Genomic DNA, 12577 nt, shown 5'->3' with positions numbered 1-12577 from the left:
GCTCACTTTGATGTGTGCCCATTTATGACTCATGACCAGTTCATCAGAGAAGACCCTCCCACCCTAACATCATCTCCAGTGATTAACCCATGCACACCCAGCCTCCTGACCGCTTACTCAGCCCACAAGTGTCAAGGGAACTGACCCCAAATACCTCTCCTGACCCACAGCTCAACTCCCAGGTTTCCACTTCAAGTCCCACAGTTCCCCTGGTGGTGATTCAGGAAACATGGTGACTAACTTGACATACTTTATTGGTTCTAAACAAGGACTCCTGCATTCTTATACTGGGGCAGGAGATCTTGGATTTTGTACCGGGGTGCTGAGATGGCTTGAACAATCCTCAACGGAGGTAGGTATTTCTGGGAAGCCATAAAAGTGGGATAATGTCCAGGCTTCTTGTCCAAGCTACACAAGTTCAGGACCAGAGACTTGGAACCATAGCTCGATTTCTTCTTGAGTCGGATTGGGGTGAATGGTGGATATTGGCGAGGTGCCACCAGTAGCCGCACCAGGTCCTTCCGAAAGATATTCCAGCTGTTCTCCTCGAGGAATTTCTGGCACATATCTTCATCACTGAAGGCAAGGCACAGATGTTGAGGTTCCCATGCCAGCTCCAACTTGGCCCCCTACCCCTCCTGCTTTGCCTCCTACCACTCGTTTCAACCCTTCAACACAATGTGCACTCCTCCTCTGGACCTATTCCCAGACTTTACTCTCTGCCTCCTTTACCTTTTCACAACTTTCTTACCCCACACTTGCACTGTTCCCTGTGGCTACCCATGAGCCACATGTAACTAACCTATATCTGAGTATAGCCATTCTGAATTGTGGGTGTTGTGAGTATAAAATACATAGCAGATTGCAAAGACTTAATACAAAAAAGAATGTAGGATATGTCATTAATAATTTTTATGTTGCTTACATGTTGAAATGGTAATATTTTAGATACACTGAATGCAATGAAATATATTATTAAAACTGATTTTACCCATTTCTTTTTACTTGTTATAATCTGGCTACTGAAAATCTTAAGTTACACGTGTGATTATTAGCTATCAAGGAAATGTAAATCAAAACCACAATGAGATGCCTACTAGAATGGCTATCATTAAAGAGATAGATAAAGGTAAGTGTTGATGAGGATATAGACACATTGGGATAAGGGTCCCAATACACTACTGATGAGAATGTAAACTGGCACAGCCACTTTGAAAAACAGTCTGTTCCTCAAAGGATTAAACAGAGTTAACTTATGACCCAGCAATTTTACTCCTAGGAGATATGAAAACACAGGCCCACACAAAAACTTGTTCAGCAGGTCCTCAAATAACATCATTTCATTCAATATCTTTTCATTATAAAGTTGATGAGAAAAAAAAAAATCAGTTCTCAACCAGGGCCACTATTTAAGTTTGCACATTCTCCCCATGTCTGTGTGGGTTTTCTCCAAGTATTCTGATTTCCTCCCACATCCCAAAGATGTGCATATAATGTTAATTGGCATGTCTAAATTTTCCTAGTGAGAGAGAAAGCCCTGCAATGGAAGGGATGATCTGTGCAGGTCCTGAGCTGCTTGGGATAGGCTCCAGCCACCCATGACCCTGGAGTAAGTGTGCTGTAAAATGAATGTATTGTTCAATGTTAGAACCATTTTGGGTCTTTATTTAGAAGGTTGGTGACATTTTTGTGATCAGAAATATGTCAAAGGAACTTAACTCTTGCTTATATCAATTAGTTAAGGAAAATTTGCTTTGTCATATGTGGTTTTACTTAAAGTCAGTTTCCAAGAACCTATCAATAATATTAAGTGAAGACTTGCTGTGCATGAACATTCACAGAATTATTCATAATAGCCAAAAAGTGGAAACAACCCAAATGCCCATCAACTGACAAATGGATAGTGTCCTAGAGATGTATGATAATGTGATTTGACAATAAAAAGGAATGAGGTACTAATAACCTGCCACAACACAGATGAACCTTGAAAATAATATGCTAAGAAACCAATCACAAAAGAACACATATTGTTTGAATTCACTTATATGAAATGCCCAAAACTGGGAAAACTAGAGAGACGGAAAATAGATAGGCAGCTACTTTAATTTAAACTGGTCTTGGTGTCTTGGCTCAACTCTGTCCCCCAACCTCACAACATATGAGGGGTGGGGAAAGTGGGGGAGAGTGTAAAGGGACAAGCATTCATCGGCTTATCTTCTTCTGAGACCACAGTAAGGGAAGGATATGTTCCACTTCCATCAACCTGCCCACGCTCAGCTAAGGAGACAAACCTAACACAGCACTAACAAATTAGGACATTCTTCTGGTCAGATTATATTAACCAGGACAAAGTAAACCTTGATCCATAGAGATCAACTCAATTAAAAAAAAACCTCCAGGGGACAGAATGGTCTACCAGCTGGTCCTGGTGGTGTCAGCAGTGTGGCAAAGTCAACTCCTACCAATTCATGATGGCTTGATTGCTGATAATGTACATCTCTTCTCAACTCCATGTTCAGATACATCTGGTTGGTAACTTTTTTTTTTTTAAAGATTTATTTATTTATGTATTTATTTATTTATTTATTTATACAAGCACTGGGTACAGTCAGAAGCACAGGAGGGTGAGAGAATTCACCAGAGCCAGAGCAGGGAGCAGAGCAGGCAGAAGGACCAAAGCACACTGATGAGGGGAGCAGTGGGCGGCAGGAGAGGTCTGCGCGCCATGCAGGACCCTCCTCCGGTGGCCGGGGAGCAGCCGGGGATCGAACTGGTGCTGCAGAGGCTGTGGGCAGCATCGCAACCCATCGCTCAACCACTGCGCCACTGGGGAGGCCCCATCTGGTTGGTAACTTGACATTGGCCATCAGCAAATATTATAAATCAGAGTTACCTTTAACCTCCTGGAGAGTTGGTTATTTTTTTAAAGATTTATTTATGCATACAAGAACTGGGGTACAGGCCAGAAGTGGGTCGGGGGTGAGGAGAGGATTCCCCAGAGACAGAGTGGGGAGCAGAACAGGCGGATTGACTGAAATACACTGCTGAGGGGAGCAGCAGAGAGACAGGAGAGATCTGCTGCGCCATGTGGGTAGCTCCCTGGATGGCCAGGGATCGAACTCCTGCTGCAGAGGCTGCAGATAGCTTCACAGTGCTGTGCTTAATCCCTTGCACCACCAGGGAGTCCCTACTCTACTTTTTACTAAATGGGGTAGTTCTAAAGACCTCAGCTTCATGGAGGAGTATCAGTTTCAATCCCTGGCCTTACTTGAACTGAAAGATTCCTATGTCCTTACAGGCTGTAAAACTTCAGCACATGATATTCTAAAACCTCCTTCCCCTGCTGGGCAATTCCAACACTAAATCATACTCTGTGCCTTAGCTTTTAGGGCCTCTTCCTTTTGGTCCTTGAGATATGTGTTTGGGGCGGTGGGTGGGGGAGCTCCCTTCTTTCTTGTGAACTCAGCTATGCATTACATTATGTGCCTTGTAGGGAGCAGAGGTTTTAGGTTCTAGCCTGTGGCATTCATAGGACAGGTCTCTCTGCCATTGTCTGTGTGATCTTTAGGATGTCACATGCCCTTTCCTGGGTCTCATAGTCCTCACTTAAATCATGGAGAATTGGAACTAGTAATGGCTATGTTTTCTGCCTGCTTTAGCAGTCTGGAAAGCCATGAGTTCAACTATTAATGAATAAGAGAATTCGTGTGTCAGCATTATAGGTGATTGCAGCAAAATGCTGACTGGGTAGGCAAAGATTCTGAGTGCCCAAACATCTGCCACCCTCAAGTCTATGCAAACCTTTTCTGAATTTCAATTCAACAAACACTAACAGATGCCCATCATGTGCCAGGCATTATGCAAGAAGCTAAGGTCCCTTAAAGTCTTTTTCAAATAGGTGACTCTACACAGCCATGTTTCATATTGCCAGTACATAGGAGTCAGAGAACTGTGACATCTTTGAACGACAATGAACCACCAGCATTTCCCAAATTGTTTTTCTCATAAAACTGCCCCAGTTTGGGCCATATTTGTAAATCATCTGTTCTTTAATTTACTGATGACTTTTTTTTTTAAAGATTTATTTATTTATGCTTACAAGAACTGGGTTACAGGCTAGAGATGTGGGGGGGTGAAAGGATTCACTGGAGACAGAGTGAGGAACAGAACAGGCAGATTGACTGAAGTTCACTGCTGAAGGGAGCAGCAGGCAAGTCAGGAGAGGTCTGCTGTGCCATGTGGGTTGCTCCCTGGCCAGGGATCGAACTCGTGCTGTAGTGGCTGCAGATTTCTTCATAGTACAGTTCTTAACCCCTTGCACCACCAGGGAAGCCCTTACTGATTACTTTTTTTCTTAAACCTATTTAGTTCTTTTACTTAAATATTTACTGTGGTTCCATTCTAAGCAACAAGATCTGTTGAATTGTGGGCTTAGTAAACTTAGTCATGTTATTTTCCTAATTCTCACTAGAATAAATACATAATTATTAAAACTAAAAATGTTAATATATGTACCACCTAAAATAATCTTGTACACCTCCTTTGGTGATGTTCCATTCTTTCGAAAACATTGATCTAGTCTAATTTTATTTTGCAGATTGGCATCTGAAGCCAAGAGGAAGGAAATGACTTATCCAAGATCATACAGATTTCTGTCATGTGGATTAATGGACCTGGCTGAAGTGATTCTATAGATCTACTTGCTGCCACACTTCCCCTTTCTCTATTGAGTCACTACTGGAATCACTCATTTCCCACACCTGCCAGCAAAGCTATGCTTGATCACGATATCATTACAAGTAAAGAAAAAGGGGAAGCTGCAAAATCATATAACCAGTATAATCTCTATTGTAAAATTTTACATACCTGAAAGATAAAATCAAATTTGGTATATATCCATGTGTGCCCCACCCCCCAAATAAAAATCCTAAAAGGAAATATACAAAATGCTAATTTAGAATTGTTGGAGACAAAAAATGGTCTTGGTTTTCACCTTTAAGCAAGAGTTTAACATAGCCTGATTTGAGTTTCACTAAGAGCACAGTATAAAGAATAGATATGACTAAGGGGGAAACTGAGGCACTATTTACAATAGCCAAGATGTGGACACTATCCAAGTGTCTGATAATGGATGAATGGATTAAGAAGATATAATATGGGGCCTCCCCGGTGGCGCAGCGGTTGAGCGCTGGGTTGCGAAACTGCTCACGGCCTCTGCGGCGCCGGTTCGATCCCCGGCTGCTCCCCGGCCACCGGAGGAGGGTCCCACATGGCGCGCAGACCTCTCCTGTCGCCCGCTGCTCCCCTCAGCAGTGTACTTCGGTCCTTCTGCCTGCTCTGCTCCCCGCTCTGGCTCTGGTGAATTCTCTCACCCTCCCGCGCTTCTGACTGTACCCAGTGCATGTATAAACAAAACAAACAAACCAGCAAACAAATAAATAAAGCATGCCTCTATTAAAAAAAAAAATAAAGTTTAAAAAAAAAAAAAAAAAAAAAAAGAAGATATAATATGGGCCTCCCTGGTGGCCTAGGGGTTAAGTCTCAGCGTTACCACTGCAATAGCCTGAAGTTCAATCCCTGGCCAAGGAGCTAACTCACATGACGCAGCAGACCTCTTCTCTCTTGCCTGCTGCTCCCTTTAGTAGTGTGTTTCAGTGGATCTGCTTGTTCTGCTCCCCAGTCTAGTGAATCCTTTCCCTCACACACTTCTGGCCTACATCCCGGTTCTACACAAAAATAAATAAATAAATAAATAAATAAAAATCTTAAAAAATAAGAAGATATAATATATATACACAATGGAATACTACTTGGCCATAAAAAGATGACATCTTGTCATTTTCCACAGCGTGGATGGACCTTGAGGGAATAATGCTAATTTGAAATAAGTGAGAAGATAAATACCAAAAACAATCAAACACAACAAAAACAAAACAAACCCTTAGATTCCATCAACAAAATGGTCAGTGCAAGAGGGGAAAGGGCAGAGGCCTGGGCAGGGAGAGAATAGCAGTAGATGATGATTGGACATTTGGTGGTGAGTGTGGTGTGAAATACACAGTTGCTGAGGTGAGAGGCTGTACTCCTGCTATAAAGTTATTAAACTTAAGTTTTTTTTTTTTAATAAAACAGTTATATTCTAGCAAGGGAATGTATCACAACTTTCTAAACCATCTCCTTAAGAGCCACATGTGTGAGGAGGTAGTGGGTCTTTTCCTCAGTATTATGAATATGGCTGCTACGAACATCTTTTAATGCATTTAGCTTTCCCCATAATTTAGTTATATAAAGATACATATACCTATTAAAGGACCTATACAAAGAAAACTATAAATACTGTTAAGAGAAATAGAAGATGACACAAAGAAAAGGAAAGACATCCCCTGCTCATGGATTGGAAGAATAAACATTATTAAAATGGCCATCCTACCAAAAGCAATATACAGATTCAATGCTATTCCAATAAAAATTTCAATGTCATTCTTCAAAGAAATAGAACAATTATTGATGAAATTCATGTGGAACCACAAAAAACCCCGAATAGCCAAAGCTCTCCTGAAAAAAAAAAGAAGGGAATGGAGGCATCACACTCCCAGACTTCAAACTTTACTACAAAGCCATAATCATCAAAACTGCATGGTAATGGAACAAGAACAGACACACAGACCAATGGAATCAAATAGAAAATCCAGAAATAGGGCCTCCCCGGTGGCGCAGCAGTTGAGCACTGGGTTGCGAAGCTGCCCGCGGCCTCTGCGGCGCCGGTTCAATCCCCGGCTGCTCCCTGGCCACCGGAGGAGGGTCCCACATGGCGCGCAGACCTCTCCTGCCGCCCGCTGCTCCCCTCAGCAGTGTACTTCGGTCCTTCTGCCTGCTCTGCTCCCCGCTCTGGCTCTGGTGAATTCCCTCGCCCTCCCGTGCTTCTGACTGTACCCAGTGCATGCATAAACAAAACGAACAAACAAACAAATAAATAAATAAAACATGCCTCTATTTAAAAAAAAAAAATCCAGAAATAAACCCACAGATTTATGGTCAACTAATCTTTGACAAAGGAGCAAAGAATACGCATTGGAGCAAAGAAAGTTTGTTCAATAAATGGTGCTGGGAAAACTGGGTCGCTACATGCAAAAGAATGAAGCTTGGGCCTCCCCGGTGGCACAGCGGTTGAGTGCTGGATTGTGAAGCTACCTGCAGCCTCTGCAGCGCTGGTTCGATCCCCAGCTGCTCCCCGACCACCAGAGGAGGGTCCCACATGGTGCGTAGACCTCTCCTGCCGCCTGCTGCTGCCCTCAGCAGTGTACTTCGGTTCTTCTGCCTGCTCTGCTCCCTGCTCTGGCTCTGGTGAATTCTCTCACCCTCCTGTGCTTCTGACTGTACCCAGTGCTTGTATAAATAAATAAATTAATTAATTAATCTTTAAAAAAAAAAAAGAAAAGAAAAAAGAATGAAGCTTGACTACTACCTAACACCATGCACAAAAAACAACTCAAAATGGATTAAAGAACTAGACATAAGACCTGAAACCATAAAATACATAGAAGGAAATATAGATGAAACACTACATGATATGCACATCAAAGACATCTTTACAGACACATCACCCAAAGCAGTGATAGAGAAGGCAAAGATAAACAGCTGGGACTACATCAAATTAAAGAGCTTCTGCACAGCAAAAGAGACAATAACAAAAACAAAGAGAAACCCCACCGACTGGGAGAACATTTTTGCACACAACACTAATGATAATGGACTGATCACAAAAATCTACAAAGAGCTGATGAGACTCAACAAAAACAAAGAAAATAACCCTGTCAAAAAATGGGCAGAAGAGCTAAAAAGAAATTTCTCTGAAGAGGAAATGCAAATGGCCAACAGGCATATGAAAAAATGTTCAGCATCACATGTAATCAGGGAAATGCAAATCAAAACTACCATGAGATACCATCTCACACCAGTGAGAATGGCACATATTAAAAAAACTAGCAACAACAAATGTTGGCAAGGTAGTGGAGAAAAAGGAACTCTCCTGCACTGTTGGTAGGAGTGCAAACTGGTCCAGCTGTTATAGCGCAACCCCGATATTGAACGGGTTCCTGCCTGTGGGTCCTCACCCGTGCGCTTAAAAGGGACTTATGAATACTCCAGTACAGGCACACACACAAAAGGTTAATAAAAGGTTTATTTACAAGGGAAAAGGAAATAAGGAAAATGTACAGCTCAGGGAGAAAATAGGGAAATAAAGTCTTTAATGCGTCCTACCCGATCTGACGACCTGGAAACCCAAAGTCACTCTCAGAGGTGGCCGGGTGGAAAGCCAAAATGGGGATCCCCAAAGCCCACGTGTCTGCCTTTTATATCCACCTGGCTGCTTAACCCCACCCTCAGGTCCCAGCCACCTTCCCTTTGGTGGTGATGGGATTTGGAGTTCCCAGTGTTTTTGGCTTTGACCTAGGGTGGGGGTGGAGTCCACAAAGCCTATATGGAATTAGCTTTGGGACATCCTTTTCCCCCTAACACAACCACTATGGAGAGCTATGTGAAGATTTCTTGACCTACTAAACATAGAGCTTCCATATGATCCAGCAATTCTACTTGTAGGTATTTACCCAGAGGACACAGAAACATCAATTCCAAAGAGCACCTGCACGCCTATGTTTATAGCAGCACTATTTACAATAGCTAAGATTTGGAAACAACCCAAATGCCCAAAAATAGATGACTGGATCAAGAATATGTGGTACATATACACCATGGAAAATTACTCAGCATTCAAAAAAGATAAACACATGCAATTTGCAGCAATATGGATGGTGCTGGAAGGGATCATGCTCAGCGAAATAAGCCAGAAAGAAAAAGAAAAATATCGGATGGTCGCACTCATAGCAGGAATCTAGAAAACTTAAATAAGGGACCAGGAAAAAGAATAACTATAAGAAAGAAAATATCAAAATCAACAAATAACTATGAACAAGAGACACTCTATGGGAGGTGGGGGGTGGGGAAAGGAGGGCTTGGGGTAAAAATAAGGGGGTTGTAATTGTATGGGGAATATAAAAATAAAATTAAAAAAAACAAAATAAAATAAAAGGAAGAAAAGAATAAATATACCAAAAAAAAAAAAAAAGATACATATACCTGTGAACCATTGCTTCAAAGTCTGGGAAGAGTTTCATGGCCCATGAAACACAAAGCTAAAATTAACATCAGAAGGACTAAGCCAATTTACAACATACCAACAAATACCAGTTTTAGAATTAGGGACAACCACCCTCATTTGAATCAGGGATCATATTACTTTTTTCTTTCATTTACTAAAATAACAGGCAAAAATTGTTCATTTGACCTAGTGGGGGTTATGCGCTTTCCCGCACTGACCTGGGGTACTGGATTTGGAACTTGGACAATTTTTCTGTAATCTCACTGTCAATCAGTTCACAAAACTTTTTTTTCTTTATCCGTATCACCTCAGATCCCAGGCTCACGAGGATCAAGGGGCGCATGTCCTGTTGGGTCTCTGGGAGGAGGATCTGGTGAAGGCCCTAGAGAAAAGAATTCCCAGAAAGTCAAACATCAGAGACCACCCACTCCTACCAGCAGATTTTCTACATGGGAAAACTGAGGCCCCAAGTAGGAGCTCACTTCTCGACCAGCTCTGAGACCTCAGCCTGCCTATTCCCTGGAGAAGCTGGTTTCCCTACACCTCCTAGAGAAAAAAGTGCTTTGCTCTACTCTAGGACCCTCTGCTGTTTTCAGGTTTTCTTTTTCCAAGGATGAGGAAACTGTGATCTCCTCCCTTCCAGGTGAGTGAATAGTCACAGCTGTTATCATTCATTTACCTACAAAAGCAGCCATGGTCTTGAAAGTAGGGAAGGACAGAATTTTGCCAAAGGGATATCCATAGGCATTCTCTTCAAAGGGGTCACATTACCAGATATTTGTTAGGGGCCTTTTAGGTATTGGGCCTATGTGGCAAACTAAGCAGTCAGGTTCTTGCTCTAAGCCACCCCACCTCACCCCACCCCCAAAGCCTTCCAAAACTCTCCAGAGAATGAAGTGCAACTTCCCTATTCAGCATTGTAGGCCTTCTACAATACAGGACCTCTTGTTCCATTTTAGACTCTTTTCCTCTCATTTTACACAACCTCCCCCTTCCATCACTATCACCAAACTGGGCAACGTTTTTCTGCCCTCAGGTGCCTCCATTCTGCCCCAGTGTGGTGTGGCCCCCAATTTCTTACCCTGCCCATGTGAGGCTGCATTCACAGGACTCAGGCAGCCTGTATTTTGACCTAAGCATCACATTCTGAAACACTGACAAACTGCAGCAAAGTGGACAGTGAGAAGGCTGGAAACATCACATGAAGACTGATTGGAGGAATGAAAGATATTCTGTCTGAATAAGAAAATAATTAACAGGACATTGGCACTGTGACTAGCTCTATAAATGTTGAATGGAAACCAAAAAAAACAGCATTCCTAAAATATCTCAGGGTCATCACATGGCAAGGAAGCTGATTCAGCTTCTTGGGGGTGGGGTAGGGTGAAGGAAGAGCTAGTTAAAAGCTGCAGGAGAAATAGAGGGGAAAAAATAAAAGGAAAAAAAGCTGCAGGAGTCAGAGTTTCACTGAACAAAAGAAAGAGCTTCCTAAGAGCTTAAAAATTATTTCACTAACATTGACTGAGGGCTGGACCTAAGGTCTGGGACCCCTACATTATGCTGGGCTGAACTTCCCTCTCCAAAGACATACAGTCCAGTGAGGCAAGAGCATTAAAAGCCCACCACAATAAGGGGTGAGTGGGGTATGAAGCCCCTAGAGATTCTGAACAGCAGAGAGAGCATGCAGCAAAGGAGCAGCCTCTTAATTACAGTGACCACACAGGGGGTCAGAAGACAACCCTCCCCAGGCATATTGAGGGCCATTGCCACTTGCCAGACAGTCCTCATGCCCACCTGTTAGGGGGAAAAGGATGTCCCAAAGCAAATTCCATATAGGCTTTGTGGACTCCACCCCCACCCCAGGTCAAAGCCAAAGACACTGGGAACTCCAAATCCCATCACCACCAAAGGGAAGGTGGCTGGGACCTGAGGTTGGGGTTAAGCAGCCAGGTGGATACAAAAGGCAGACACGTGGGCTTTGGGGGCTCTCCATTTTTGGGCTCTCAGCCAGCTCGGAGTGTCTGGTCAGCTCTGAGAGTGACTTTGGGTTTCCAGGTCGTCGGATCGGGTAGGACGCATTAAAGACTTTATTTCCCTATTTTCTCCCTGAGTTGTACATTTTCCTTATTTCTTTTTCTCTTGTAAATAAACCTTTTATTAACCCTTTTGCGTGTGTCTGTAGTAGAGTATTCATAAGTCCCTTTAAAGCGCGTGGGTGAGGACCCACAGCCAGGAACCCGTTTAATATCAGGGTTGCTCTATAACACACCCACCTCCAGTCTCCCTCCCACAAAACTCCCACAGAGCTCAACACAAAGCTCCAGCTCCCACAAAGATCAACTTATAGCCAAATTCGTTTCATCCACACATCTCCCTCCACTGGATGATTTTAATACGCTTCATTTTTCAGACAAGTTTAGACATACAGAAAAATTGAGAAAATAATAGAGTTCCCATATATCCCAAGCCCACTTTTCCTGTTACTAATATCTTACATTCACATGATATACCTTTGCTACAATTAATGAACCAATATTGATATACTGTTATTTATTTATTTATTTATTTATTTATTATTTTTTTAGAGACGGGGTCTCGCTATGTTGCCCAGGCTGGAGTGCAGTGGCTATTCACAGGCGCGATCCCACTACTGATCAGCACGGGAGTTTTGACCTGCTCCGTTTCCGACCTGGGCCGGTTCACCCCTGCTTAGGCAACCTGGTGGTCCCCCGCTCCCGGGAGGTCACCATATTGATGCCGAACTTAGTGCGGACACCAGATCGGCATAGCGCACTGCAGCCCAGAACTCCTGGGCTCAAGCGATCCTCCAGCTTCAGCCTCCCGAGTAGCTGGGACTACAGGCGCGCGCCACCACGCCCGGCGATATACTGTTATTAACAATATTATTATGCTGCTCTCAGTTCAACACATGATATTCTCTGTTTTTGCCCAATAGCCTTTTTCTATTTCACAATCCTAGCCAGGACATAGAACTTTAAAAAAAAAAAAAAGATTTATATATTTATGCATACAAGAGCTAGGGTGCAGGCCAGAGGTGTGGGGGGTGAGAGGATTCACCAGAGACAGAGTGGGGAGCAGAATAGATGGATCTATTGAAATATACTGCTGAGGGGAGCAGCAGGCAAGACAGGAGAGGTCTGGTGCGCCATGTGGATTAGCTCCCTGGCAGGGGATTGAACTTATGCTACAGTGTCTGGAGATAGCTTTGATAGCGCTGAGACTTAACCCCTGAGCCACCAGGAAGGCCCAGGACATAGTACTTTTATTGGCATGTATCTTTAGCTCCTCTTGACTGTGGTAGTTTCTCAGACTTACTTCATTTATGGTGAACTTGACAATTTTTAAGAGTAACGGGTCAGGTATTTTGTAGGATGCCCCTCTATTAGAATTTGTTTG

General features: G+C 43.1%; 1 protein-coding gene across 1 annotated transcript in view; it reads right to left on the bottom strand.

Moving 5' to 3' along the window:
- Positions 1-260: 260 nt before the first annotated feature.
- CNBD2 (cyclic nucleotide binding domain containing 2) overlaps positions 261-12577 on the bottom strand; it is a gene marked incomplete at both ends in the record, with an annotated part of 48319 nt that continues 36002 nt past the window's right edge. Inside the window, 2 exons of the mRNA XM_084247657.1 lie at positions 261-576; positions 9379-9542. Coding sequence (XP_084103783.1) covers positions 261-576; positions 9379-9542 — 480 coding nt within the window. The remainder of the gene's footprint in view (positions 577-9378; positions 9543-12577) is intronic.

The sequence above is a fragment of the Talpa europaea genome, assembly GCF_964194135.1.
Source record: "Talpa europaea genome assembly, chromosome: 11".
Taxonomy (NCBI): domain Eukaryota; kingdom Metazoa; phylum Chordata; class Mammalia; order Eulipotyphla; family Talpidae; genus Talpa; species Talpa europaea.
The sequence above is the reverse complement of the archived record's forward strand: the minus strand, read 5'-3'. Positions and strand labels throughout refer to the sequence as shown.